The sequence below is a fragment of the Lepus europaeus genome, chromosome 4 (assembly GCF_033115175.1).
Source record: "Lepus europaeus isolate LE1 chromosome 4, mLepTim1.pri, whole genome shotgun sequence".
Taxonomy (NCBI): Eukaryota; Metazoa; Chordata; class Mammalia; order Lagomorpha; family Leporidae; genus Lepus; species Lepus europaeus.
The window spans coordinates 104,684,136-104,712,058 of NC_084830.1; the positions used below are offsets into that span (position 1 = coordinate 104,684,136).

The window sequence follows — 27,923 nt, forward strand, 5'->3', positions numbered from 1 at the left end:
GATGGCCTAAGTCCTTGACCCCTGCATCCACTTGGAGACCCGGGAGAAGCTCCTGGCTCCTGGCTTCGGATTGGCCCAGCTCCAGCTGTTGTGGCCAATTGGGGAGTGAACCAGTGGATGGAAGACCTCTCTGTCTCTGTCTCTGTCTCTCTCTCTCTCTCTCTCTGCCTCTCCTCTCTCTCTATGTACTCTGACTTTCAAGTAAATAAATAAATATTTAAAAAGAAAGAAATAAAGGGGTCTGCACCAAAGCCTGAATTCAAGGAGCAGTGGTGGGGGGCGGGTGGGGGATGTAGGAGCTGAGAAAGAGCCCCAAGGGAGGAGGGGGAGGAAGAGAGTGGGTTCTCCTCCAGAGTCCATTTGTGAGTCCATTTCCCCTTCCCATAATGAAATACCCGAAGCTGGGAAACTATAGAGAAAAGAGGCTTGGAAACCCAAGGGCCTGACGCCAGCATCGGCTCAGCTGTGGTGAGGACCTCACGGCCGATGGCAGTACAGTGGAGGGAGCACCTGCTAGAGGGAACATCCACAGGACAAGACAGGAAGCCAGGGAGGGGGAGGCGCCAGCAAGGACCTCCCATGAGGCCCCACCTCTTAAAGGCCCCACCATCTCTTCCTATCCCCACTGGAGACTGAGCTCCCAACCCGTGAAAACCTTTGGGAGACATACGCCACCCAGAGCCAAAGCAGCAGGACCCTTCTGACGATGTGGGAGCCAGGTGCGGGCTGTGAGAGGCGAGAGGTGAGGCGTGAGCAAGACCTGGAGTGGCCAGCAAAGCTTAGCGAAGCCTCCGTCAGGGCTCTGCTCAGTCCTCAGGGAGCTGGGGGACTAGAAGGCAGGGTGAGAGCTGGGCAGGAAAGGCCTCCTCCATGGTTGAAGTCGGGTGGCTGGGGGAGTCTGGCTAGTCCGATGGGGTCCCTCTCAGATGTTGGCCTGTTTCTCCCCAGGTGCAGGAGTGCCTGCAGCAGTTCCAAGTGACAAGGGCACAGCTGCAGCAGATCCAAGCTGGTCTCCTGGACTCCATGGAGCAGGCACTGAGGGGCCAGGCCAACCCTGCCCCTACTGTCCGGATGCTGCCCACTTACGTGGGATCCATCCCGCATGGCACTGGTGGGTGGCCCAGACCAAGATGGGTAGGGCCAGTCTTGGGAGAGGGAGAGTTTGCTTCTTCCAGCCCCTGTCTCGCAGGCCAGACTAGCTGCCTGCCTGTCTGTGCCCTGCTTGCCCCCTAGAGCAAGGCGACTTCCTGGTGCTGGAGCTGGGAGCCACAGGGGCCTCGCTGCGTGTCTTGTGGGTGACTCTCACGGGCATGGATGGGCACAGGGTGGAGCCCAGGAGCCAGGAGTTTGTGATTCCGCAAGAGGTGATGTTGGGCACCGGCCAGCAGGTGAGTGCTCACTGCCCAGCCTCTTGGGCCTGGGGCCCGGCCGGGCGGCCAGGGGCTCGGGTGGGCAGAGCTGACCCCCAGACCTGTCCCACAGCTCTTCGACTTTGCTGCCTGCTGCCTGTTGGAGTTCCTGGATGCGCACCCCGTGGGCGATCAAGGCCTACAGCTCGGGTTCAGCTTTTCCTTTCCTTGTCACCAGACGGGCCTGGCCAGGGTGAGGGAGGGGCTGGGGCCAGTGGGTAGAGATGGGCTGCAGCCTTGAAAAGGCTCCTGGAGAAGTGACCTGGCTTCTCTGCCCACAGAGCACCCTCATTTCCTGGACCAAAGGTTTCAGGTGCAGTGGCGTGGAAGGCCAGGATGTGGTCCAGCTGCTGAGAGATGCCATTCAGAGGCGGGGGGTGAGTGGAGGGGACAATGGGAGGGCTGCGCATGCTGGCCCGGGCCTGGCCCACAGAGGCTGTGCCTGTGCTTCCGGGAGACCACCTGACAGCCAAGGAAGCTGAGGCTAAGAAAAGTCAAATCTGTGTTTAGGAGCTTTGCCTAAGGACACAGACATGAAAAGACTTTGAGCTTGTCCTCAGGGCCTCACAGGCTGGTGGGGAGAGCGTGTCCTGTACAGGAGGTGTGCTTGGCCAGCTGGGGGAGCGCCGGATGGAGTCCCGCTCCTTGACCAGGGACAGGAAGGAGTGGTTGGCCTGGTGCTCAAGCAGGGCTGCAGAGGCAGCTGTTGTGTCCGAGAAAGGCACATGCGCAGTCTGGCTGCGGGAGGAAGGTGCACATGCGCAGTCTGGCTGCGGGAGGCAGGTGCATCCATCCAGACCACCATGGGGCTGTGCAGTGAGCCAGCCAGGACGCAGGGAGGGCGAGCGGCGTGGCGTCTTCAAGGAGGTGCTGACTCAGGGCCTTGTCCCCGGCCTGTGGGGAGCACGGGGGCGATGGACTGAGCGTGGGAGCCACTGGGAGCCTAGAGGCCCGAGCTGGAAGAGGAAGAAACCGAGGGTGGCCCCAGGAGGAACCTCCTAGAGGGGTGGGGCTTGAGTAGGTGTGGCGCACAGGGCTCCGCCATCGCCATCAAAGCCCAAGACCCTCACCTGCCCCCACCCCACCACCCAGCAGTCAGCCTCCCCCCACCCCGCCCTCGCCCTGGCCCCCGCCCCGGCCATGCCGGCCAGCCTCAGCTTCTGCCCTCTTGGTCTCCCAGGCCTCCAACATCAATGTGATCGCTGTGGTGAATGACACCGTGGGCACCATGATGGCCTGTGAGCCGGGGGTCCGCCCTGTGAGGTCGGGCTTGTTGTAGGTGAGCTCCCCCCACCCTGGGGCGGTTTGGGATGACGGGTGGGGGCCTGTGGCTGCCTGGTGGGCCTGCCCATCAGGGGCTTCTCCTTGCCAGACACGGGCACCAATGCGTGTTACATGGAGGAGGCCCGGCACGTGGCAGCGCTGGATGAGGACCGGGGCCGCATCTGCGTCAGTGTTGAGTGGGGCTCCTTCGGTGATGATGGCGCCCTGGGGCCGCTGCTGACCGCATTCGACCACACCCTGGATCTTGAGTCCCTGAATCCCCATGCCCAGAGGTGGCTAGCAGCGGGGGTGGGGGAGGGGATGGGGGGCTGCTCCCTGGGGGGCCCTGGCCACACACCAAGGAAGAAAGGACTTTGAGGTTCTAGAACCCAGGGTTGCAACCCTTGGCCCTGCCCCCACCCTTGGCTCCGACAGAGGTTGGGGGTAGCTGAGTCAGAGGGGTCGCGGCAAATGCTCATTTGTTTGCTTCTGGGAGCCCAAAGAAAAAGCTCCCTTCTTCCTTGGGGGCTCTTGGCAGAGGGGCCAGGTGGGCTGAGGGCTTAGGAAGGGCTCTACCTGGCCGCTCGGTGCCTACAGGTTTGAGAAGATGGTTGGGGGCCTGTACCTGGGTGAACTGGTGCGGTTGGCGCTCTCCCACTTGGCCCAGAGTGGGGTCCTCTTTGGCGGCAGCTCCTCCCCCTACCCTGCAGAGCCAAGGCAGCATCCGCCCCAAGCACGTGGCTGCGATGGAGGAGTGAGTGGGCATGCCGGCGACTGGACCTGGGGTGGGGGGGTGGGGGTGATGCTCTGAGCCCAAGGTTAGCAGTGGGGCTTTGGTGGGATGGGGAGCTACTGGTGGACACTAACCAGCACTCTGCCCCCCCCACAGCCCCTCCGTAGGGGCAGCCCGTGTCCTCACGATCCTCCAGGACTTGGGTCTAAGCCCGGAGCCCTCAGACGTGGAGCTGGTGCGGAGCGTGTGTGCAGCCGTGAGCACGCGGGCCGCCCGGCTGTGCGCCGCTGCCCTGGCTGCGGTCCTGACCCGCCTCCAGCGCAGCCGGGAGCAGCAGATGCTACAGGTCACTGTGGCCACCGGAGGCCGGGTGTTTGAGTGGCACCGCAGGTACGGTGGAGACATCTGGTGTCAGCAGGTAGCCCGAACCTGTGTGTGACTGTGCGATGCACCAGGGTGCCTTCTGGGATCCAGTGTGCGATCAGTGGGTGTGAATAGCACTCAAGCAGAATAAGAGCCAGCTGGGGATCAGGGAGACCAAAGATGTGCAAGGATACAAAAGAGGCTTCTCTCGATGTGTGTCCCTGGGGGCCGCGGCTGGGCATGGCACAGATTTAGAAATGACTGGGTTTAAAGTGATGGGGGCCAGGGTGTGGGCGGGCCCTGAGGTCTGCTGCTGGGCGGGTGCCCCCCACCCCATACTTGTTTGCAGGTTCCGCAGCATCCTGCAGGAGACAGTGGCGCTCCTGGTCCCCGAATGTGATGTCTCCTTCATCCCCTCTGTGGATGGGGGGGGCCGGGGCGTGGCAGTGGTGACTGCCGTGGCTGCCCGCCTGGCTGCCCACCGGCGCCTGTTGGAGGAGACTCTGACACCATTCCGGTTGAACTGCGAGCAGCTGGCAGGAGTTCAGGCACAGATGCGGGAGGCCATGGCCAAGGGACTCCGGGGCGAGGCCTCCTCCCTCCGCATGCTGCCCACTTATGTCCGGGCCACACCGGATGGCAGTGGTACGGGCCTGGTCTGAGTGGGAGGCTGGGATGTGAGCTCCTGGCTGGCCGGGCGCGGTGGGGGATAGGGTGTCACAGAGGGCTTGGGGCTGGAACCACCAGCTCTGTCCTGGCACTGAAAGGGCTCCATTCCTACAGAACGAGGGGACTTCCTGGCCCTGGACCTAGGGGGCACCAACTTCCGGGTGCTTCTGGTGCGCGTGACTGAAGGAGGGGTGCAGATCACCAACCAGGTGTACTCTGTTCCAGAGCACGTGGCCCAGGGCTCTGGGCAGCAGGTACCCCCAGCCTGGGCTCTGATGTCAGAGGGGGAGGGGCCAGGGGCCCCGCCCACCCCTCACCCACCCCATCCCACAGCTCTTTGACCACATCGTGGACTGCATAGTGGACTTCCAGAGGGCTCAGGGTCTGAGCGGACAGAGCCTCCCCCTGGGTTTCACCTTCTCCTTCCCATGCAAGCAGCTTGGCCTGGATCAGGTGAGGGGGGTGGGGCCAAGAGAAGCAATCCCCAGGGGGCCTCCCACCCACATTCCTGGAGGCCAGGGAAGCATCTTGGGGACTGGGTGGGCCACACTGCTGGCCCGGACGGGCACCCAGCTTCAGTTTCCCCAGACACACATGGCATGACCAGGGCCGGGGTCCGGGGCATCTGGGAGCAGTGCAGGCCAAGATCGGGGCTGGCTGGGGGACACCTTGCCTGTGTCAGCCATCGCACTGGTGTGCTAGCCTGGGGGTCTCAGGGAGACAGTGCCCATTGCTGTGTCTAGAAGGGGCTGGGGGTTGCAAGTCTCTTGTCCTCTTTTCTCTTCCCTCCCTTGCTTATTTCCTTCTCAGTGCTTGGCTCCATGTTGGGTGCCTGATTGGGGTGGCACAGGGACAAACACAAGTCCCCACGCAGCACACACATCAGCGTGCCCATCTGCAATCATGATGAAGTCCACGCACACCCATGATGCTTGCACGGGAGATGGCAGCTCCCGGGCCTCGGGCCCAGGCTCCCAGGAATCTCCTTGTGTGTGCACAGAGCTCGCAGCCCCTGGTGGCCCCATTGCATTCACAGACTCCTGTGGTCTAGACAACCCCATCCTCATCACCCCAGCAGGCTGCCAGTGGCTTCCTCCTCTGGCCCACGACCCTGCTCTCCTTCACATGGGCGGCCTTTGACCCACGCACTTCAGGCCAAGGGTACTTGCTCCTTTCTGGATTCCTTGTGGGTCGTTGGAAGCAGGTGTGACTCATTGCAAATCCAGGCATGCCGGGAAGATGGTCCCATTAACTGCCTCCAAGGGTTAATTTCTGTGTTGAGCTTACCTCCTCTGGAGGGCTGGGAACTGAATGTGGGGACCCCTTTCTTGAGGTCGGGCTTCCTTCTCCACCACCGTGTCCTTACTGTGCAGAGGAACTCGGACACACCCAGGCCCCCGCTCTCTGGGCGCCCCCTGTCCCTTCCTCTCTGGAGCCTCGACACCCCCCTGGGCATCGCCCAGGAGGGGAAGACATAGATCTGTTCTTGGGATCCCCCAGCTCCCTCTGGCCCCTCCCCCAGCCCAGGGAGGCGGATGCTTTTCCCTGGCAGCCCCCAAACCCCTGGGGCTGACTTCCTTTCCCCTCTGCCTCGCCTTCGCCATCCCAAGGAGTCTTGATCTAGTCTGGAATGGGCAGCTTTGCTGTTGGTCCTAATCTCTCACACTACTCCCTCCCATTCTCCTTCTCACCCTGTTTTTGTAAAGATTTTTATTTATTTATTTGAAAGAGTTACAGAGAAAAAAGGAGCAAGAGAGAGAGAATCTTCCCTCCACTGGTTACTCCCCAGATGCCCACTATGGCCAGGCTGAGCCAAGTTGAAGCCAGGAGCTTCATCCAGATCTCCTGTGTGGGTGGCAGGGAATCAAGGACTTGGGCCATCTTCCACTGCTTTCCCAGGCACATCAGCAGAGAGCTGGATCGGAAGTAGAAGCAGCCGGGACTCGAACCGGCGCCCATATGGGATGTAGGTGCTTTAGGCGGCCAGCTTGGTCCGCTATGGCACAACACCAGCCCTCGTTTCTGGTTTTGAGGCAGTGAGGGTAGCTCCCCCTAGCTGCTGGGGGGAAACGTTGGTTACTGTTTCTAGAACCTCCTGCCCCCAGGATTCGCCCACCTGCCGCCTGTGCCCCGGCTTTGGGCACAGCAGCCATCTCTCCCGATGGCTGTGACGCCCTTCCGGCTCCTCTCTGAGAGGCAGCACCTAAGGGAAGGCTGTTCCTCGGCCAGCCCAGCCCCGGCTGCCCGGCCCCTGCCACCCTCCCCGGGGCTGTGGCTTTTCCCTTCATCCCGCACCTGTGTCTGGGACACACGGTGACTCTCCCATCAGCCCAGCTCCGAGCCCTGCTCTGAGAATTCCTTCCTGTCTTGCCAGCTCTTTCTAGAAGGGCGGGGTCTGCTGTCTTCCGGGCCTGTGAGCCTTCTCTGTCCTCCGCGTCCCCACACCCAGCGCGTTACCAGTTCTGTTCGTTGCTAACCTGGTTACTGAGGGCCTTTCCTTTGGGGCAAATGTCTTTAAATGGCCAGCCCGTCAGACCGGCTGAGCCTCCCCGAGCTAATAATGGGAGACGTAGGTCAGATCGTTATTAATGGGTTTCTTCACACTGAAAACCGCCTGGGGAGTCGGGAGGGGGAGAGGGCAAGGCCTGTGACCACAGTGGCAAAGCCAGCGAGGGCTCCTGCGGGGAGGGCGGAAGTGCAGGCCTTGCGTGGGCTGCAGGCTCTGGGGAGGCGGAGTGAAACCTGAAGGGGGCCTGTGGTCTCCTGTCCCCTTGGCTCCCCCACTCCAGGGCATCCTCTTGAACTGGACCAAGGGTTTCAACGCCTCGGGCTGCAAGGGCCAGGATGTTGTGTTTCTGTTGCGGGAAGCCATCCGGCGTAGACAGGTGGGAACTTGCCTCAAGGGGTGCTTTGGTGGGGGTGGGGGCTTCAGCAGGCCTTGGGGGAGGCAAAGGGTCCCCTGTTTCATGAGAGGAGGGGACCCTCTGTGGTAGAGACCTCTGGGTCCAGTGCTGGTTGCTGTGACAACTGTGTTGCCCAGCAACTAACCACATCCTTTCGTGTACAGGCAATGGAGCTGAATGTGGTTGCCATTGTCAATGACACCGTGGGAACCATGATGTCCTGTGGCTACGAGGACCCCCGCTGCGAGATGGGCCTCATTGTTGGTGAGGGGGGGCACCCCTTTGTGCCCCTGCCTCTTGATAATTGTCTGTGTCCTGTGGATTCCTCAAGTTGCACGTTCCCCTGGTGTTGGCTGACCCGACGGGGCCTGAGGGGACACTCCGTTGGACTGGGAGACTGGAGTTTGGGTGTTTTGCGCGGCTCAGTTCCTGCGCTCCGTGTGCCCATCTGTTGGCTGAATCTGAGCCTTGGAGTCACAGGGATGTGGGCGGGAAGGCCAGCTTTGCTGTTCCCACAGTATGACCTCAGTCCCTTCACCCCTAGATGACACAATGACATCTGCCTCAAAGTGTCAGGGGCGAGGTGGAGATGAGAGGAGGCAGGGAGTCGCAGGGCCTGACTCAGGGTCCACACTTGGTGTTGGCCCCAGTGATCTATAAGGGTCCTTGGGACACTCCGAGGTTCCAGGTCTTCAGTGAGCACCTAGCAGGTGGCCACTGGGGACTGGACGGAGGGACAGTGAGACACAGAAAAAGGGAAAGGTCCCAGCTTCCTGGAGACAGGGGGTGAGCCCAGAACAGCCCAGAGAGGTCAGGGAGAGCTGACTCTGACCGCACACGCACGTGGGGTCAAGGCCAAGATCAGAAAGGAACATGTCTAGGAATGAGTGGGCCTTGAAGAGAGCCGATCTGGCTTCCTGGGCACATCCATCCGAGAGTGGGAGGCGCACGCACACGGCAACCCCTGGGCGACACGGAGCATCTTGAATGCAGGGCCTGGCATTCGGAGACACTGGCTGCCGTGCAAATAAGCAGCCGGTTGGGGCGCCCAAGGTGGCACCGGCCAGAAGCCCGCCTGCACGCGCGCTGAAGAGCCTTCCCCGGCCATGCCCTCTGCCTGGATTGCCTTTTCCCTTTTGTGCTTCCTAGGCTCACACATCATTTCCTCGCTGAAGTGTTCCTGACCCAGGAACACTCCCCCATGACGCCTCTCTTGCCCTTCCGTTTGGGCCCTCAGGGGCAGGAGCCGAGCTGATTCAATTCATTGCTCTACTTCCGGTCTGACTGGGGTCCCTGGTGTCTGATTTTTGCATCTTCAGCTCCTGGCCTTTGCACCTGTTAGTTTGATGACGGGGCCTCTGATCAGCAGAGAGTAGGGAGCTGTCTCCGGGAAAGGACGTGGCCAGTGGACATCGTGGGGGACACTCTGGGTGTGGCATGGCCAGCACACTGGGGGTGATGCTGCCAGAGGCAGTCATGGGGGCTCTGAGGGCTTGGTGCCCGCAGGGTCTGTACAAGGGACATGGGACCAGCACTAGGGACAGGATGTGCATGTAGGAAGGGAGCGAGGCAGGGGAGTGAACCCAAATTTGTCACCTCGTGCTCACCCCGTGGGGCCCCTGCAGGAACCGGCACCAATGCCTGCTACATGGAAGAGCTCCGGAATGTGGCCGGCGTGGCCGGGGACTCGGGCCAAATGTGCATCAACATGGAGTGGGGCGCCTTTGGAGATGACGGCTCCCTGGGAAGCCTCAGCACGTGCTTTGATGACAGTGTGGACCAGGCATCCATCAACCCTGGCAAGCAGAGGTATAGGCCGGGGCTGGGCAGGGGTGGCGCTCAGTGGCCGTGTGCTGGTGCTGGAGCTGCTCGCGTCCCTTGTCCCCATCTGCGCAGGTTCGAGAAGATGATCAGTGGCATGTATCTAGGGGAGATCGTGCGCCACGTTCTCTTGCATCTAACCAGCCTTGGCGTTCTCTTCCGGGGCCAGCAGACCCAGCGCCTTCAGACCAGGGACATCTTCAAGACCAAGTTTCTCTCTGAGATTGAAAGGTGCCTGCAGGCCTATGCTGGCTCCTCCCCCTCCTGGGGGGTGGGTCCCACTGTCTGGGGGGGGGGATGCTGGCTGGTGGGGGGCGTGGGGGAGGGGAAGATAAGTGACGTCTCCAAGGGGAGCTCCTGCAGGAGCCCACCTCTCTCTCTCTGTGCTGTCTTCCTCTCCCGCCCCCCAGTGACAGCCTGGCCCTGCGGCAGGTACGAGCCATCCTAGAGGACTTGGGGCTGCCCGTGACCTCAGATGATGCCCTCATGGTCCTGGAGGTGTGCCAGGCTGTTTCCCGGCGGGCTGCACAGCTCTGTGGGGCAGGTGTGGCTGCCGTGGTGGAGAAGATCCGGGAGAACCGGGGCTTGGAGGAGCTCACCATGTCTGTGGGGGTGGATGGGACCCTCTACAAGCTGCATCCCCAGTGAGTCGGGGGCAGGGGGTGAGGGCGTGGGCAGGGGCAAGGGAGGCCTGTCCCAGTGGAGCCCGGCTGGCCTGGGCTCACCTCGGTCCCTCCCCTTGCCAGCTTTTCCAGCTTGGTGGCAGCCACAGTACGGCAGCTGGCCCCTCGGTGCACCGTCACCTTCTTGGAATCAGAGGATGGATCTGGCAAAGGTGCAGCCCTGGTCACCGCCGTTGCCTGCCGCCTTGCCCAGACAACCCGGGTCTGAAGGTGTCTCTAGGAACCACAGAGTCACAGCTCCAACCCCGCTGGACCGGGCCTGTCCCTCAGCCAGGCCAAAGCACCCAGGACTCCCAGAGCAGCCCAAGTAGGACCCCAGTGGCCACCTGGCCTCTCCCTAAGGGAAGCAGCACTTGGGTTAGCAATATATATATATAATTTATTTACATTCACGTCTGCTAAAATCCCTACGCGCCCCGGCGGCCGGGCAAGACTGTGTACATAAGGCCAAGTGTAAGTGCGCGAACGCACTTAAGACAGAGTCAGGACACGAGCTTCACACCACAGGGCCCCCGCACAGGGGTGCTGGCCAGCCCCGGAACGGGCACGCCACGGCACACACACTCGCCATTGTACAGCCCGGGGACTCCATTGCATATTCACACGCCCCGCCAGGCAGGGCACCTCGAGGCTGGGGGCAGGGGAGAGGCAGGGAGGAGCCAGCAGGTGGCCCCGACTGCGTGGGAGGTGGGCAATGTGTGAGGCAGATGTGTACCGACACTGGGCGTGAGAGTTGTGAGCAGCCTCTTGGGGTCCAGCATGGGATGTGTGTGTGTGTGTGCGCATGTGTGTGGGGGGGCAGAGGTGTGTCTGCATGATCCGGGAAGGGGTGCGTGTGAGATGATCACACAGGGCATGCGTGGGCACGTGCCCGTGTGCTGATCGTTGTGCCTGAATCGAAGGGGCTGCCCCCGTCCGGCTATGGCCCTCGATCCCCGCAGGCTTGGAGCCAGGCCCCTCAGATGCGCCCCTACCCAGCAGGCACAGAAATGTTTGCATAAGGTCCAGCCTAGGCAGGAGGTCCAGGGCCACGTCCCGAGCCCAGCGTGTGCGTGTGTGCCCGTGTGCATGCGGCTCCTGGCCAGGGCCGGGAGGAGAGGTAGCATCACACGAACATCCACACACACACGGGCTGGCTGGGCCCGGGCCGAGTGTGAGCAGGTGGCTGCGCCAGCCTGGCCAGGCAGGCCGAGGAGGGGGCTGGGAGTTTGGGCAGGGTCTGAAGGGGCAGCGTTAAGGGACAACCTTGGCCAGGAGGGGTGGGGGCGGCCTGTCCCAGCAGCTCTCCCTGGTGTCGAGGGTAGGGCCCCGTCCGGCTCTGCCCGTCCCTGGCGAGTGCCAAAGCTGGTGAGAGTGTGTAGGCGTGGCGGGTGTGGCCGGCCTTAGCACTCGGCCTCCGACACGGTGAAGAGGCCGGCCTCGGGCTGGCCCAGTCCGGCCACGGCTGCCGCGAGCTGGCTGAGGTTGCCGTTGGGGAAGTGCCGGGCCTCCCACAGGTTCAAGATCATGGCTGTGGGGCTGGGCTTGGAGGCGAAGAAGCTGAGATGGCTGTGGAAGGGAAGGGAGCCCATCAGCAGGCCCCGCCTCCCCCCAGGCTGTTACCACGTGTTCATGTCCTGCCCCAGGGCGGGGCCTCTGAGCCAATGCACTGGCTGTCAGTGGACCTGGCACGGCCCCCCCAGGGCTCCCATCCACTCCACCCACCCAAGTTCAGTGGCCCCTGCAGCCCCTCCCTGCCCGCCCACTGCCTACCTGTCCAGGTGGAGTTTTTGGGCCAGGGTCCGCCAGTCAGCACCCCGGCTGCAGGGCGGGTCCAAGCTGGTAATGATCTTTTGCCGAATGAGGAAGGGGATCTTGAAGGCACTGGGACCCACCAGGGCTGGGACCCCCCCTTCACTCTCCAGAGACAGCAGCTCAGCAAACCTCGTGTCCTGGAGTGGCAGAGAGGAAGGGCCTGTTAGGACTTCTCCCGCTGGGGGCTCCCACATCACCCAGTGAGGGCCCTGGGGCTTCCTGGTCAACGCCCCTACCTCGGTCCCGCTCACTGGGGTGTCTCAGCGACACGCTGGGGAGCAGGGTGACCGGCTGGCCTGAGTTCCAGCCCTCTCCACCACCCCCCCGCACCCCCCGCAGTCACCCTGTACGCACTCCTTCCCCACCCACCTTGGTGATGTTGAAGTTGATGTTGAAGCTTTGCCCATCGCCCTCCACCTGCCACACCCACACCTTGCAGGCCAGGTCACTGGTGCTGGGGCTGACGCGCTCCAAGGTGAAGGTGCAGTGCAGGTACTGCTGCGTGCCATTCCAGATGTGGTAAAAGGGGATCTCCTGTGCGGGCCGAGAGGAGGCGGCGTCGGCATCAGGTGCGCCAGCCCCCGGCTCGGGAGCGCCGGCCCCAGGCTCAGCTCTTACCTGGTAGCTGACCAGGAGCTTGCTCTTCCACAGGGAGCTGGGCACGTCGTGCACAGACAGGCGCAGGTTGTGGTAACTGTCCTTGAAGTGCAGGAGGCGGGGCTCCTGGATCAGCTGTCCGCCCAGCTGCTTCTCCAGCTGCACCACCTCCTGCAGTGCCGGGGCGGGGGCGGGGTCAGCCAGGCCTGGGGAGGGAGGGCCTCCCCCGCCCGCCCCGCCCCACGCCAGGGCTGGCCGTACCTTGAGTGCATCGTGCGTGTCGTGTAGGCAGTAGACTCGGATGTTGTATTCGAGGGAGGTGCAGGCCACCGGGGCAAACAGAAGCAGCTTGAGGCGCTTGGCCGCCGCCACGCTGAGGGCCTCGCCCACCAGGGCGAAGCGGCCCAGCTGCTCGGTGAAGACGTAGCAGGCGCCGGCCTCCAGTTGGCAGTAGTAGAGGTGGGAGGGTGACTCCTCGCCCAGGTGCAGCACGTCCTGCAGGGGCGCCCGCGAGGCGTCAGTCCCGGCCCTCAGGCGCTGGGCTCGGGCCGCACAGCTGTACAGGACAGGGAGGCCCAAGCTCCCCTCGGAGGCCCGTTCCTGCTCACCTCCCAGCTGCCCTCGCACGACTGCTTTTTGAGGCGCAGGCTCCAGCTGTCGGGGCTGGGCTCCCCGCAGTGGTCCATGGCGAGGATCACGGGTCGGGTGAGCAGGACTCCGGGGGGCCCGCAGCTAACGATGGGACTCAGCAGGGTCTGACAGCCGGCTAGGGGCAACCTCAAGTGGGGAAATGCGGGTGGGGAGGGACAGGCGTCAGCGGCCAGCGCCAGGGCTGGGGGTGGGGATGACGGAGCTCACGCCTGCCCCTTCCCCGGCCGCCCCTCGCGCCGCTGCCCCACTCGCGGCACACCTCACATCCTCGGGCTTGTGCAGCGTGAGGTAGATCTCGTAGATCTTTCCCGGGGGATGGCGTCTGGGGGGATGAGGAGGCTGATTCCTGAAACGGAGCGGGGTGGGGCGGGGGGGAGCGCGCTGAGCCCGCTGCGAACCCAGTCCCTCTGGCAGCCTCCCCAGGCCTGGGCTGGGGACGCCGGTGCTGCACCAGGAGTGCCGCGCTGAGCCACCACCCACACAGGCAGGAAGCTGAGCTGGGTGCTTCCAAGAGCAGCGGAGGGAACGCAGGCGGGGACAGCCTGCCTCGCCAGCCCGGCACCTTCCGCTGCAGGCAGCGTGTGGGGCTTGGGCATGCCCTGCTTAGACCCTTCTCCCCCTGGCATTAAGGTCCTTCCTGTCCCACCCCACCATCTTTCCAGCAGTACCTCCAGCCCAGTCTGTGCATGTCCTTGGTGGTTCTGGAACCGTGCACCTGCTGCCCTGCCCAAGCTCCTCTGTGGACCCTGCCACTGCCCTCCCCCTGCAGGTGGGGCTGGGTCTGTACAGTGCCACCTTGCTTTGGCTGGCCTCCCCTGTCTGGGCGGCTAGCAGGTGCAGCGGGGTGGGGGGAAACAGGACACAGCAAGGACAGGGACCAGGGAGTCGCTCTAGGGGTGGTGACCACAGAGCGGCAGACGCCAAGGTGGGCCATGCCTGGACTTCACTGTGATTAAGCGATGTACGACTGTTCGCAGTGGCTGCTCCTTTCGCTAGCCCACACTGGCCCCCCTGGAACCTGCTGCAAGTGGGGGTGACAGCCCCAGATTCCCCTGGGGGTCTGCTTCCCGTGGGGGAGATAGGCACACAGTGAATGCTAATGTCACTGCGCAGCCCCCATCACGCACTCCTGAAGCCTGCAGCCCCGCAGGCAGGTGGGGGCAAGGATGAGTAATCAAAGGATGTGCAGAGAAGTGTCACCCCCCCTTTCCTGCCCGGCTACCGAGCACCCAGGTTCTGCCCGCCTGTCTCAGGTACCATCTCGCTTCTGATTCTAGTAGCGCTCTGAGCGGTTCATTAGCATCACCTATGCAGAGAGCAGACGCTGTCAGGTTAAGACCCAAGGGGACAGCAGCAGGTGAGCCCATGGGAGGGGCAGAGGGCCCCATGCACATGGCAGGTTAGGAAGCTGGAGTCCCTGTGGCTGCCATGAGCCCCAGATGAGCACGTGTGCAAGGGGAGAGGCCCCAGTGGCAGCCAGCAGGGGACAGGGTCACCTCTGCCTGGCTGTGTGAGAGCTTTCCCGAAGGGATCTGAGCAGTGGAAGGAAATGATGGACTCTGGCTTCGCGGGGTGAATGTTGGGAACGGGTAAGCAGGTAAAAGGGGCGGAGGCTCCTCCCCACCAGGAGAGGTGGGGCTTCCGGGCAGAGAAGACCCAGGACGCTGTGTGTGGAGGAGGGGGGCCTGGGGGCCAGTGAGATAGAGCAGGGGGCCAATGTGATCTCTGTTTTCTGGCTTGAACAACCAGAGTGTGCTGCTCATGAGCTGGGGAAAGCCGAGAGGGAGCAGGCGGGGGGGGGGGGGGGAGGGGGAGGGGGAGGCGGCTCTGTTTCAGGCACGAGGGGTCTAAGGACCTGAGGCCCACCCAGGTGGAGCTGCCCGGGAGGCAGCTGGGTAGGCAGTGCTGGCTGGCGGGGCAGAGTGGGCGTGAGCTGCACAGACTCAGTGACTAGAGCCACCGGGCCGGGCGGGGTCATCGCACCATTGAGGACGTCAGGGGCCCGTGTGGTCATCTAAGTCCAGAGATGCTGCACCAGAGGCAGCGGCAGTTTCTTGCAAGATGACGTCTGTGGATCACCTAACAAGATGAGGACTCCCTCAGGGAGGTCTGCGTGCAGTAGGGGGCTCCCCGGGGCCCTCTGCGCCTGCACCATTTGCATTTGTCCACGGTCTCCATGGCTGGTAGACTCCAGGTGGCCAGCCCCCGTCCTACCCGTCCGCGGAGGCCACAGCCCCACTGGGGGTTCTCTCCAAAGCTCTGCCCCTTTCCTGGCTGGCCTGGCCCAGCCACTCAGGATGAGGCTGCAGGCCGTGGAAGGAGCACCTGGGCCATCCCATGCTCCTCCAGGAGGGCGGTGGGGGCTGGACTGGCCTCTGGGGACTCCCACCATGTCCCCTGGGGTCCTTCCTACCTGTGTTAGGGATCATCAGCCGCCCCCCGAGGAAGTTGAAGGTCCCATAGGCCATGTTGCTGGTGCCTCTAGGTAGGGAGCGGAAGTAGTTCTGGGTGGACAGGCGGGACACGAAGTCCTCAGCCTCGGCGGTGGGCGAGCTGTGGTGCAACGTGTGGCGGCCGCCCGCCAGGGGGCTGAGCAGGTGCCCGTTGGTGAGCTGGAACTTGGGGCTGGGCCCGTCCTGCCGGGGACACAGGCTGCCCTGGTAGGTGGTGGTGGTGGTGCTGAGGTCTGGCTGGATGGTGAGCAGGTGGGGGTTGTCTGTGGGGCCAGAGACAGGCTCAGGGCTCGGCAGTGAGGGCTTCCCCGCCAGCCAGCACAGCCCTGGGCGAGGGGGCTCCGGCACTGGCGCCGGGCACAGGGGCTTCACCTGCTTTGCTGGGCTTGATGCTGACGGGCTGGAAGCCCGAGGTGAGGATGGATGAGTCGGCCACGTCCGAGTCCAGCCCCTCCTTCTTACGGCAGTAAACAAGGACGAGGACAAGCAGCAACAGGACAAGACACACGGCCACGGCAATGAGGCCCACGTAGAGGGCCACGTCCTCGGCGCCCGACACAGCTGCAGGAGAGAGCACAGCTTCGGGCAGGGCTGGGAGGGAGAGGTCACTGGTGTCCAGCCCAGGAGGACGAGGCCTCCTCTCACGCGGGGCATCAGCACACACCCGGGCCTGGACACTCACAGCAGGGGGCAGACAATCGGTGCGCCTAGGGCCTGGCCCTGCACCTGCCGCTGCCTGGCCGAGGGACTCTGAGCAGCTCACACCCCCGTGGGCTGCAGGTTCAGGCTGAGGTGGCTGCCGGGAGGCTGGAGGAAGGGGGGAGCTACTTTTCCAGGGTCGGGTTGTGGGGGGAGGTGGGCTCGGTTAGTATACTTGCTATCTGCTCTTTGGGGGACCAGGGAGCTGCGGCTGGAGATGAGCTCCAGGGATTCTGTGTACCCTCTGAGTGCTGTTAACAGGCGGTGGGACCTACTGGAGGTCGTTGAGTCTGAGTGCATGCTGCTGGGGGTGGAGGTGGGGACGCGGGGCATCACCCTCTGAAGGAGCTAAGGCTGCTCTCCTGGTTGGTTCTCTCCAGAGGGGTGTTATGGAAGAGCGAGGCTGGCCCCTCCCTGGTCTCTCTGGCTGCCCCCACTCGCAGGCACGCCCACCACCATGCCCCCTGGATGAAGGGATGCAGCCAGGGGGCTCTCCCAGAGCTGCTGCTGGGCTGGTGGACTGCGACTTCCAATGCTATCAGCAAAATCAACTTTTCTTTAGTCTCCAGCAAGTGTTGTTAGTTTTTGCTCATGCACAGGGCATCTGCCTCCTGCCTGCCAGCCCCTGCACCGGCAGCAGAGCTGAGAGGCCCCCCCTAGGCTGCCTCCCCCAGGCCTCGGACAGGGCTGGGGAGTGACTGACTGCTTGGGGGGGGGGGTATTGACTTGAGAAGGGCTCTGCATAACGGAAGAAGTGTCCATCAGAAAGGAATTGACACAGATAATTAGGTTTTTAATTGAAAGAATGGGGGGAGGGTGTGTTCTGAGGAAAAAAAAAATCCAACAGAGATCTTTAATTGTTACTTATGGCCTTGTAATTAACAGGCCTCACAAACCTGGGGTCCCCACAGGATTCGCGTGTGCACCAGGGGACTGCAGGGCAAGGATTTGGGTAAGCGTGGACAGGTGCGTGTGCATGAGCCGAGGGGGTGTGGGCGTGCTAGGGACGGGGCATCCCGGGGGCCTGAGCTTGGAGGAGAGGCACAGCACACCACAGGGGACTGACCCCCTTGGCTGCGGTCTCACCAGGGCTGGACAGGACCGACCCTGCCAAACAGAAGTGGAACCCAGCAGTGCGGGAGCACTCACTGTGCACGCAGAGGTCACTGGTACAGTTGCGGGTGTCCAGGTCAGCACCCCGGCACTCCTCGCCTCCATTGCGGGGCGCTGGGTCCGAGCACTCACGGCTCCGCCAGTGGGTACAGTCCAGCCCACAAGCTGACCACTTGCTCCATGGGCTCCAGCTGCCATCCACTATCCAAGAGACAGACACGGGCAGAGAGAGACAGCATGGTCAGCTCGGGGAGCCAGCTCCAGGCGATCTGCCAGTGGCCCGGACGGGTGTCAGGACCAGGCAGGACAAGTTGGCCTGGACCTGGGTTCAATGCCAGGGCCAGGCCCACCAATCTGCACGCCCTCTGGTGTCCAGCTGGCCTGGATGACGCATGCTCATGACGGGAAGGTAGATGACGCCAGGGGCTGCTTGGCGCTCGCCACCCCAGGGAGGCCATCTGGTCGCACAAGGACCCTTCTGATCCCAGCCCCAGGTGGGTTCTGCAGCCCCAGGCTGACCCCAGCCCCTGTCCCCAGACTGTACCTCAGACCCCGCGACTTGGAACGTACCCTGAACCCAAGCTTGGATGCAGCCTGGGCCCCTGCCTCCGACCACACACTGCACCCTGAGCCCCTGCCTCCGACTGAGCCTGGCCCTGCATGGCGGGCGGGGTGGGGATGGAGCCATGGGGGGCAGGCTGGTGGGCGCGATGGAGCCGGGGCGCGGAGATGGCGTGGTGAGGAGCGATGCGGGAGGCGGCGGCCGCTGGTACCTGGGCACAGGGTGGCGCAGGCTGTTTTCTGGACATTCTGCCCCTCACAGAAGGCGCCCCCGTTGAGAGGCGCCGGGTTGGTGCAGCTCCGGCTCCGTTTCTGCCAGCCGCGCCCACAGCTGGCGCTGCAGGCAGACCACTCGGTCCACGTCGACCACCCACCGTTCACTGGCCGGACAGAGAAGGGCTGGGGTCAGGGAGCGGGGGTCGCCTTGGACATGTGGGCCCGGGGATGTGGCGTGAGGGTACAGGGGCTGCGCTGGGCTGGGCTGGGCCGGAAGCGCAGCACGGGAGGCTGAGCCAGTGCACTGGCGCCGGCGGCCTGGTAGCACCTGCTGCGCGGTCCTCCCTTCTGGTGGGCGCTTGGGGGCTGCCGGGCAGAACAGCGGCTCACGCGCTCCTCTGGCGGGGACCCCACCCTCTCACAGGGTAGCTCCTGGCCCCTCCTCTGCCTGCTCCTGGGGGTGCCCGGGGCCGGCTCGGGCTCTACTTCCCATCCTGGAGAAGCGGAGTGGGGGGGTGTCCTATCGCCTTTCCTGCACCCTTGCTGTGTCCCCTCACCTCCTTCTGTGCAGTGTGCCCACACGCAGGTGCCCAGCCTGGTCCCCGCCCCCCCCCCCGCCACCCCAGCACGCCCCCTGGGGGCCCAGCAGCCACACTGCAGCCCTTTCCCTAGGCTTCCCCAGCAAGCCAGGGGCTGCTCCACGGCCTCTCACCACGCGGCCCTGCCCCGGAGGCACCTCTCTGTGCCTCTCCCTGCGACCCGGCCAGCCGGTGTCAGGGGCCCACCGTAGACGATGACGGCCGCAGAGGCGCTGCGGCGGCGCGCCACGATGTTCTTGGCCACGCAGGTGTAATTGGCTGTGTCGGCCAGCCGGGCCTGCCGCACCACCAGGCTGTGCTCTCGCGTGATGTACACGTTGGGGTCCAGGGCTGGGTCCACCAGGTCTTCGTTCCGCAGCCACTCCACCTGGTTGGGGGGGTGGGGGTGGAGCCAAGCCACTGCACCGTGGCCCGCGCAGGCCCTGGGGACGGGGCGGGGCGGGAGCGGAGATCCGGAAGCCCCGCCCACCTGCGGAGTGAGCCCTGCAGCCCCCTCTCACCTCGGCCGGGGGGACGCCCTCCGGCGGGCGGCAGGGCAACACAATGCCCTGCTCCAAGGACACCTCCTTGGCCAGCGGCTCCAGCTCGAAGTTCTTGCGTAAATCTGGAAGATGGACAGCAGTGCCCTCCAACCGCTGTGCCCGGCCACTCCGGCAGCAAAGACTCAAGTGCCCAGGGGGCACGGCGCTGGCCGGGCTGCGTCCGCAGGCGCTTCTTCTAGCCCTCAAGGCAGGACTGTGAGGTTTTCTGGCCGGACGGCCTCCTCCAGGAAGCCCGCTGCCCCCGTTCCCAGTGACCCCACCCCACCCCACCCCGCCCCGCCCAGGGCCGGGCTGGCACTCACAGGCGATGCGGATGTAGGCTTTCTGGCTCTTGGTGGTGCCCGAGGAGCTCCACGCCACGCACTGGCACCAGTACTCCTCCAGCCCGAACACCTTCTCCACCTGCTGCCTCGAGACATTGATGCGGACTTCCATGGCCGGCAGCCCTGGGGGCGGGAGGGACGGCTTGCCGGGCGGGGCCGCACTGAGCTCCCGGTGCCCAGCGCCCGCGCCCGCGCCGGGGGAGTGGACCGCGGGGGCAGCCCTTGTCCTGGCGGGGTGTCTCCCACAGGCTAGGAGTGGGGTCTCTCACTGCCCCTCGCTGCCCTTTGTAACCTGAGCCGTAGGGCCCTGAAGGGGCTTCGCATGCAAGTTGGGGCTACAGCATCGACCTGCAAGGACCCCAGCCCCGAGATGCCTCTGTAGGGTGGGCACCCGGCCCCTCCCTAGGGGCTGGCAGGTCGATCCTGCCAGGGCTAATACAATCATAGCTGTTAGCAATACAATGAGAGTGATTATGCGGTCTGGAATAGACCCCTGGGACTTGGTGGGGGGTTTCCCGACTGGATCATCCTCCAGCCCTCTCCGGAGGATGGCATTGTTCCCACTCGAGGCCTGGGAAAGGGCTCTGAATCCTGTGCCTGCAGCGTCCTGTAGTCACCCTGGGAGGGGCTGCGCCCTCACCCCATCGAGAGACAGAACAGGGTGGGGCAGCCAGCACTGGGGCCCTGGGACCTTCTCTGCTCTACTGGGTGGGGTGGGGCTCCAGGTTGCACTCCCCACCCTGGGCCACACCTGTCTCCTGAGAGCAGGGCTTGCCAGGATGGCCTGGGAGCCCCTCTGCCGCCCCAGCAGGGAGATGCCAGTCCCCCACCCCCCACCCCCAGTCTGCAGCCAAAACCAGTGTCCCCAGGAGTGAGAAAAGGCTGTTTGTTTCCAACTTCTCCTCCTCCTGACCCCAATTTCCCTCGGGTCATTGGCTTATCAGAAAGAGAGAGAGAGGCCTGCAGCCAATGTGTTTCCATTGTTAACAGAGAAATTCAATTAGGGCTGCGGGTGCCCAAGGCGCAGGGGTCTGGCTGGGCCAGGCAGCACGGGGCTGTTTTCTTTCTCTGAAACTCCCCCACGTGCCTCTCCCTGGCCCCTCCCCGGACCTCTCCTCCGCCTGCTCCTGCTCTCACCTGCCCCCCTCCCCCCATTTCCCTGTCACTCCTGCTGCTCCCAGCTGGCTCTCACAGGAGTGGGGGCGCCACCTCTGGCTGGGGTCCCTGTAGCTGGGCTACTTCGGCCCTTTCTCCCGCTCTGCCTGTGCTGCCCCATAAGGCACCTGGGGGCTGAGCGCCATGGGGCGACCCCCAGGGTCCGTGAGCTGGAGAGGCCGGGTGCTGGCTCCCTGGGTCTTAGGGAGACAGGTCTTAGCCAAGAAGGCCTCTTACCCCCTCTCCCTCTCTGCCTCTGGGCTGTGCAGCGGGAAGGCTACAGAACATTCTGAACTGGACCCTCTTTTTCTCCCGGTCAGACAGGTCCCCTGGGGGCGGAGGGGCTTTGTCTGGGGCTGTACCCTCCACTCCAGAGGTCATTCAGCGCCTGGTTCCTGGGAGCAGTTTGTGGGTCTCTCCATGCCTGCACCCAATCAGCAAATGCAAGCAGGTGGCAGCCTTGAGGAGGGGCCGGCAGGAAGGATGGGGACCCGGGCTGGCCGCCTGGGGGGTGTGGACGATGCAGAGGATTCTGGGAGGAGGGTGTTGGCTGCGGGGCAGGGGGGCGCTCTGAGCTTCTCACTCTCTCCGCCGTGTAACACACAGTAAGCTGTGCCCCCAGCCTGGACTCCACGGCTGGATTTTGCTAATTTCAGGCTCTTCCAGTGTCAGGGAATGATGAGGATGGTGGTCCTCTCCAGGGCCAGGGGGGCGGGGGGGAGGGGCATCTGACCACCACACTCTAGTCCCATACGGAGAGATCTGGGTGGAGCTCTGGACCCCTGCCATACCTGGCTGACCCCAGGACCTGTCCCGGCAGGTCCACCCACCCACAGGGCACCACCGCCGTCTGTTGGCGGGTTAGTGAAGAAAGTCTCTGCCGCAAGACACACACTGGCTTTGGGTTGAGGAATCAATGAGATCAATGAAAATTCAGAAGTGTTGGCGGCTGGCCATGGAGGCCTGAGGCCAAGGTCGAACGCTCAGGAGGGGAGCGGGCCAGGCAGTTACAGGTGGGAAGTGGCCCCGTGAGCTCTGCTTCCCAGCCTGGCTTTCATGGAGCCAGCCCAGGGGAACCTGGGCTTTTAAAATTCATTTTGAGGCTGGTGCTGTGGCACAGTGGGTACAGCTGCTGCCTGCAGTGCTGGCATCCTATATGGGCGTTGGTTCCAGTCCCGGCTGCTCCACTTCCCATCCAGCTCTCTGCTATGGCCTGGGAAAGCAGTAGAAGATCGCCCAAGTCCTTGGGTTCTTGCACCCACATGGGAGACCTGGAAGAAGTTCCTGGCTTTGGACTGGTCCAGCTCTAGCCGTTGCAGCCATTTGGGGAGTGAACCAGGGGATGAAACATTTCTCTCTCTCTCCTTCTCTGTAACTCCACCTTTCAAGTAAAATAAATAAATCTTTAAAAAAATCATTTTATTTATATATTTTTTAAAATATTGATTTATTTATTTGAAAGAGTTACACAGAGAGAGAAATAGAGAGAAAATCTCTTTTTTTATTTTTTAATTTTCTTTTCTTTTTTTTTTTTTTTTTTTGACAGGCAGAGTAGACAGTGAGAGAGAGACAGGGAGAAAGGTCTTCCTTTTGCCGTTGGTTCACCCTCCAATGGCCGCCGCGGTAGGCGCGCTGTGGCCGGCGCACCGCGCTGATCCGATGGCAGGAGCCAGGTGCTTCTCCTGGTCTCCCATGGGGTGCAGGGCCCAAGCACTTGGGCCATCCTCCACTGCACTCCCTGGCCACAGCAGAGAGCTGGCCTGGAAGAGGGGCAACCGGGACAGGATCGGTGCCCCGACCAGGACTAGAACCCGGTGTGCTGGTGCCGCAAGGCGGAGGATTAGCCTAGTGAGCCGTGGCGCCGGCTATTTTTTTTTTTTTTTTTTTACAGGCAGAGCTAGACACAGAGAGAGAGACAGAGAGAAAGTTCTTCCTTTCCGTTGGTTCACCCCGCAAATGGCTGCTATGGCTGGCGCTGTGCCAATCCGAAGCCAGGAGCCAGGTGCTTCTCCTGGTCTCCCATGGGGTGCAGGGCCCAAGGACTTGGGCCATCCTCCACTACCTTCCCGGGTCATAGCAGAGAGCTGGCCTGGAAGAGGGGCAACCGGGATAGAATCCGGCGCCCCAACTGGGACTAGAACCCGGTGTGCCGGCGCCACAAGGCGGAGGATTAGCCTGTTAAGCCACGGCGCCGGCCGAGAAAATCTTTCTAATCTGCTGGTTCACTCCCCAGATGGCTGCAATGGCCGAGGGCTGGGCCAGGCTGAAGCCAGGAACCAGGAGCCTCCTCTGGGTCTCCGATGTGGGCAGCCTGGGCCCAAACACCTGGACCATCCTCCTCTGCTTTTCCCAGGCCATTAGCAGGGAGCTGGATTGGAAGTGGAGCAGCCGGGACTCGAACCAGTGCCCATATGGGATGCCAGCACTGCAGGTGGCAGCTCTACCCACTGTGCCACAACTCTGACTCATTTTTTTAATTTTTATAGATTACTTTAAAATATTTATTTATTTGAGACGCAGAGTTGGGGAAGAGAAAGAGAGCGAGCCAGCGCCCAGACCTGGGAGTGCTCATTCAAGGCAAGGCCTGGACCCCCGCCAGACCATGCCTGTAAGACTTCTGGCTGGGAGGGGCCTGCAGCCAGAGGTCCTCAAGTCCTCAAGGCTGTAGGCGAGCAGGGGTCTGGCTGTGCCACAAGGTGGCACTGTGCCCGGGGCGCGGGGTGGTGAGAGGAGAAAGGGGTGTGTGTGTGATCTCAACTCCCTCCTCCGCAGTTTGCGAGGGGCCCACCTCATTCCCATTTTACAAAGAAACAGATCACAGAGGGAACATGGCCAAGGGGTTGTGTATGGGACCCTAAAACTGGCCTCTGACACCTCTAGTCCTGGCACCCAGAACTTTCCTGGGCTATGAGGTGGGAGCCTGAATTCCTGTACCTAACCCACAGCCTGGCATGGAGCAGGTACTCAGCCAAAACCTGAGGACAGCAGGAAGAAACTCCGATCAGCAGGCACGGGCGAGGCTGGGGCAGCGCAGGGCTCCAGGGTCTGGCCAGGAGTCCCTGACCTGGAGAGGGGGCAGCAGAGCAAGGAGACCGTCCCCTGTCCCTCCTGGGCTGCTTCGGATGGACAGAACCCAGCCCTCGCAGAGCTGGTGGGGGAGGGCAGGCCGTGACTTCTGCAGACAGAAAGACCTGGTTAGAGCCCTCTGGGGACCCTGGACAAGTCCCCGCCAAGGCCTCAATCTCCTCTTTGAAATGACAGGCTGGGCTCTTTAGCCACACTGGGATGAGCACAAGCGCTTCCACGCGGCTCTCCCTGCCTGGGGCCTGGCCCTCGTCCAGGTTTCCCCTGCATGGCCCGGGCTTCCCAGAGGGCGGGTCTGACCACAGCCCTCTGTGGCCCAGCAGTCTCCCAGCTCAGCTCCCTCTCCCAAGCCAGCCTGGCCTTCTGTGTATCTGCACCTCCTGTCCCGGGCACGTGGCCCCTGGAAATACTCTTCCGGTGGTTTGGAGATCTGAGCTTTGGTGTTAACCCCACTGGGTCCCGCAGTCTCCTGCCTGCCCCGGTGTCAGTGCCGCTGGCCTGCTGTCGCCACTGCACCGTGGCTTGGGTGTTTGTGTCTCGCGTGGGCCACAAGCAGGGGGCGTGTGTGCTCTGCTCTGAGGCTGCAGTGGGAAGGGGCTCGCTATGGCGGGGAGGTGGGCAGAGGAGGGTCTTCATATAGCGCTGGGAAAAGCAAGCGAATGTGGGCGGAGCCCGGCTCTCTGAGAGCAGGAGGGAGGGGCTGCCTGCAGCTCCTGTCTCTTTGTCCACCCTGCTCTTGGGGAGCGCTGGGACCCAGACAAGCGTGCGCTGCCCGCGTGCTCACTGCCCAAGGCCAGGGCTAGGGTGAGGACTGGGGGTCCCGCTGCCCTGGGACCCCTCCCTGCACCTCTCAGCTGGGTCTCGCGGGCCCTTCCTGTCGGCGGCAGCGTCTCTGAGTCAGCCCCCTCCCGACCCCCAAGCTCACCAATAACTCCCTGCCCTTGTCACTCTGCCACTTCAGCCCCTGCACAGCCCACACCCGCTGCCATCTGCCTCCAGGACTTCGCTTGTCTGCAGCCCCTGCCTGGGGAGCCTTTCCCCCTTTTCTGTCCCTGACCAATCCCTCAGTTTACACATCACCTCCCCCGAGGAGCCCCTCTGGATTTCCTGGGCAGCCTCCATCCTTTCTCCTCTGGCTAGGAGGTCACCATGCTGCCTGCCTCTCTTTGGGGGCTGTCCCCACAGGGGAGGGGGTGCTCAGGGGACAGTGAGTGAAAGCGTGCATGCACGAGTGAATGGACAAAGGAAATAAGCACGAGTGTGAGATCCGAGAGCTTGTGATCAGCTGGGACCCACGCCCCCCAGCGCCCATTCCTCTGCTGGCCTCTCTCTCCAGGCCGCCCCAGCCCACCTGCTCTGCCCTAACTTGCTGTCAGTCTGGGGCATTCTGGTGAGGGAAAGCATCTCCCAGACTCTCTCCCACCCAACTAGTGCGGGGTGGGGGCCGCTGGGGAGGCCTCTGTGCACACACACGGGGACTGCTGCCCTGCGTGGCGACCCTCAGGCGGTAGCGGGCGCACGGCTGGTTCTCGCCTGGCCTTGCCACTTGCAGGTTGGAGTGCCTGGGCACCCGCAGGCCCCTGCAGCCCCGCGGAGACCCGCTTCGCCCGCAGCCGCCCCTGCCTGGCTCCCGAGCCCGGCCTCACCACTGCTGCTGTCCGTGCTCCGCTCGATGGCGTGGTCCACCTGGCGCACCCACTCTCCGTTGCACTTGAAGAAGATCTGCGTGGCAGGCGTGGCCTTGCACACCAACAGCACGGGCTTGTTCTTGACGATGTACACGTCCTCGGGCTCCACCAGGAAGTGGGGGAGCAGCTCGGGGTTGGCGCCGGGCACGGGGTTGGGCACAGGGTTGGCCACCGTGGCGCTCTGCTGGGCACCTGCAGTGGAGTCCAAGGGGGCAGGTGAGCTGTGTGCCCCTGGCGAGCCCGGGCGATGCGGGCGCAGCAGCCAGTGCAGCAAAGCCCGGCTTGCAACGCGGCCAGAGGACAGAACGGAGGCTCTACCTCTTCCCTCCAGCCTCACTGGCCTCCTTAGAAGAAACCCACACATTGCCAAAGACTGGCGGGGGCGGGGGCTGGGGAGCACAGCGGGAGAAGGGCGGAGGTCCCGCACGTGGGAGGCCCTGGGCTCATGCCACAGCCAGGCTGTGGGGAGGCTGAAGGGAGCTGGACAGCCTGCAGTGGGAAGAGAGCAGGAGACCCCTCATCTGCTGCAGGGGTGGGGAGCTGCCCCGGGTCCCCATGCGCAGTAGGGGCCTCAGCAAATGCAGTGATTAAAGGGAGGGAGAGGTGAGGGATGCTGGGAGGCAGGTGGAGGGTGAGCAGACAGGCCTGGGGGAAGGAGCAGGCTGGGCTGCTGGCTGGCACCCAGGGTGGGCGTGGGCGGGGCGGAGTGGGAGCCGGGAGGGACTCCCGACTGAGGGCTCCGGGCCACAGCCCACCCCTGCGGCCCACCCCTGCGGGGGAGACTTGAGTGCCGGCTTCCTTCTTTTAACTGAAAACCACAACCGTCCCACAAGTCATTTGTTGCTAATCGCACAGGTAATTGGCTCCGAGGCGCTGCTGGAGGTGAGTTCCCCAGAGCAGGCTGATCTGTCTGCTCCAGCACAGGTGCCCCTGGGGGCCTCAGCCTACAGCGCTCCCCCCACTGCCTCCCCTCAGGGTGGCAGCCCCCCCCCCCCCCCCCCCCCCCGCCACGGATGCTCATTCAGGATGAACAGGGCCCTGGCCACAAAGGTGGGTTTCCAAGACAGCAGGCTCCTTGCCACTGAAGACCTTGGGGAGTTAGCGGCTTTGTCATCTGTGAAATGGAGATCAAGTCCACCCAGAGGGAGCCAGGGTCCCCACACAGCTGCCTGGTGGGTATCCAGAGCACCTCCAGGGCTTCCGTGGGGACAACTCGCTCCTTGGACCTCGCGCCCAAGGGTCGGTCACCCCTCCTGTCCTGGTGCCCAGGACGCTTTCTTACCATGGGGAACACCCGCCCCTTCGCCACAAGACTGGGAGTTTGGGGTGGGGGGTGCCTGCCTGGGTCCTGCAGGTGCCGGGTGGGTGAGCCTCCAGGGCGTCGCCCCCGCCAGCATCCTTGCCTACAAGATGTGGGGTTGGGATGGGCAGAGCCAATTCTTCACACACGGCAGGGAGCTTGGCCCCAGCTCTGACCATGGATGCATAAAGTGTAGCGTGGGAGCCGCCCCATGACCCCGTGGCTCCTCACTGTGGCCAGCAGTGTCTGCCCCTCCCCACCCCGCTCCCCTGCACAGGCAGTGGCTCCACTGAGTCTGCCTCCCCATGGGGTGTGGGCCTCCCACAGAAGGAACAGGTGCTGGGGGCCCCCAGAGCACCTGCACAGCTCCACCCCGGAGCAGGGCCCGCGGGGGTGCAGGGGGGCGGGGGGGCGGGGGCGGGACCGGAGTGGGTGCACCCCTGCCCCAGCCTCCCTATCGATCTGCGTGCCCAGTACTGCTCGCCTTGGCTGCCCGCTGAACCCCGCGCGATCCCTCATGTCTGCATTTAACTGCTAATGAAAAATAAATGTACTGTGACCAATAAGGGACATAGCTCACTGCCAGGGCCTCCGTCACGCCACGCTGCTGCGCCTCCCCCACCCCTGGGGGGTTCACGTCCTGGGTGGTCCCAGGGGGCACCCTCCAGGTTGCCGTTCTGCCCTCTGGCAAGGACACTCTAAGGCCAGGGCTGGGGGGCGGAGTTCAAGCCCCACAGCAGGGGGGGAGTCCTCCTGGAGATCTGAGCTGCCTTCCCCTCCCTCCCTCACCTCTACCCTGTGGTCAGCACCCGAGAACTGACCGCCGCCCTGCCCAGAGCGCCCCCTTCAGGCCTCTTCCCTCCCTCTCCAATGCCCGCCAGCGGTAGAGCCCTCTTCTTTCGCACCTGACTCCCATGCTGGAGCCTCAAGGTCAAGGCCAGGCGGGGCCCACTCCGTGCCAGAGGAGCCCCAGTCTTTCCCGCAGGGCTGCGGGGCTTTCTACTTTGCTGAGGTCCCCACCACTCCCTGTCGCCTCACCCTGGGGCCGCCTCTGTCTGTTCCATTGCCTGTGTGGCTCCCGCAGGTGTTTCAGGACGGGCGACACACCCGTGGTCGGTGTCTCTGAGTCTCGGGCCGTCCTCCGCCACTTGCGCACGGGTCCCCCTGGCCTCTGGCTGCCCGCCCTGGCCCTCTGCCCGCTCTCCTCTCCTGGCCCAGGCCAGCACTTCCCAGCCCCAGGGTGGCGTCCTCTGGGAAGAGGGCTCCCCTCCCTCCCGCCCGGCCCTCTCTCATCACAGAGGGGT

The 27,923-nt window shown here is 63.6% G+C and overlaps 2 protein-coding genes across 2 annotated transcripts in view; one reads left to right on the top strand and one right to left on the bottom strand.

The window, feature by feature from the left end:
• The first annotated feature begins 954 nt into the window (after positions 1 to 954).
• On the top strand, positions 955 to 10,135 carry HK3 (hexokinase 3). The gene is given in 19 exon segments (XM_062189626.1): positions 955 to 1,111; positions 1,234 to 1,388; positions 1,483 to 1,602; positions 1,691 to 1,786; positions 2,590 to 2,659; positions 2,662 to 2,688; positions 2,782 to 2,965; positions 3,270 to 3,369; positions 3,371 to 3,426; positions 3,562 to 3,795; positions 4,118 to 4,413; positions 4,552 to 4,691; positions 4,771 to 4,890; positions 7,227 to 7,322; positions 7,505 to 7,604; positions 8,966 to 9,149; positions 9,237 to 9,392; positions 9,572 to 9,805; positions 9,908 to 10,135. Coding segments are annotated over 19 exon segments (2,601 nt in total). The 5' UTR covers positions 955 to 1,023; the 3' UTR covers positions 10,053 to 10,135.
• A 1,091-nt stretch (positions 10,136 to 11,226) lies between these two features.
• Positions 11,227 to 27,923, bottom strand: part of UNC5A (unc-5 netrin receptor A) — a 58,252-nt gene continuing 41,555 nt past the window's right edge. The window contains 15 exon segments of the mRNA XM_062189627.1: positions 11,227 to 11,392; positions 11,597 to 11,775; positions 12,008 to 12,172; positions 12,257 to 12,406; positions 12,497 to 12,730; positions 12,844 to 13,012; positions 13,146 to 13,197; positions 13,200 to 13,232; positions 15,300 to 15,602; positions 15,712 to 15,900; positions 17,188 to 17,352; positions 18,714 to 18,894; positions 19,028 to 19,131; positions 19,372 to 19,515; positions 25,278 to 25,511. Coding sequence (XP_062045611.1) covers positions 11,227 to 11,392; positions 11,597 to 11,775; positions 12,008 to 12,172; positions 12,257 to 12,406; positions 12,497 to 12,730; positions 12,844 to 13,012; positions 13,146 to 13,197; positions 13,200 to 13,232; positions 15,300 to 15,602; positions 15,712 to 15,900; positions 17,188 to 17,352; positions 18,714 to 18,894; positions 19,028 to 19,131; positions 19,372 to 19,515; positions 25,278 to 25,511 — 2,468 coding nt within the window.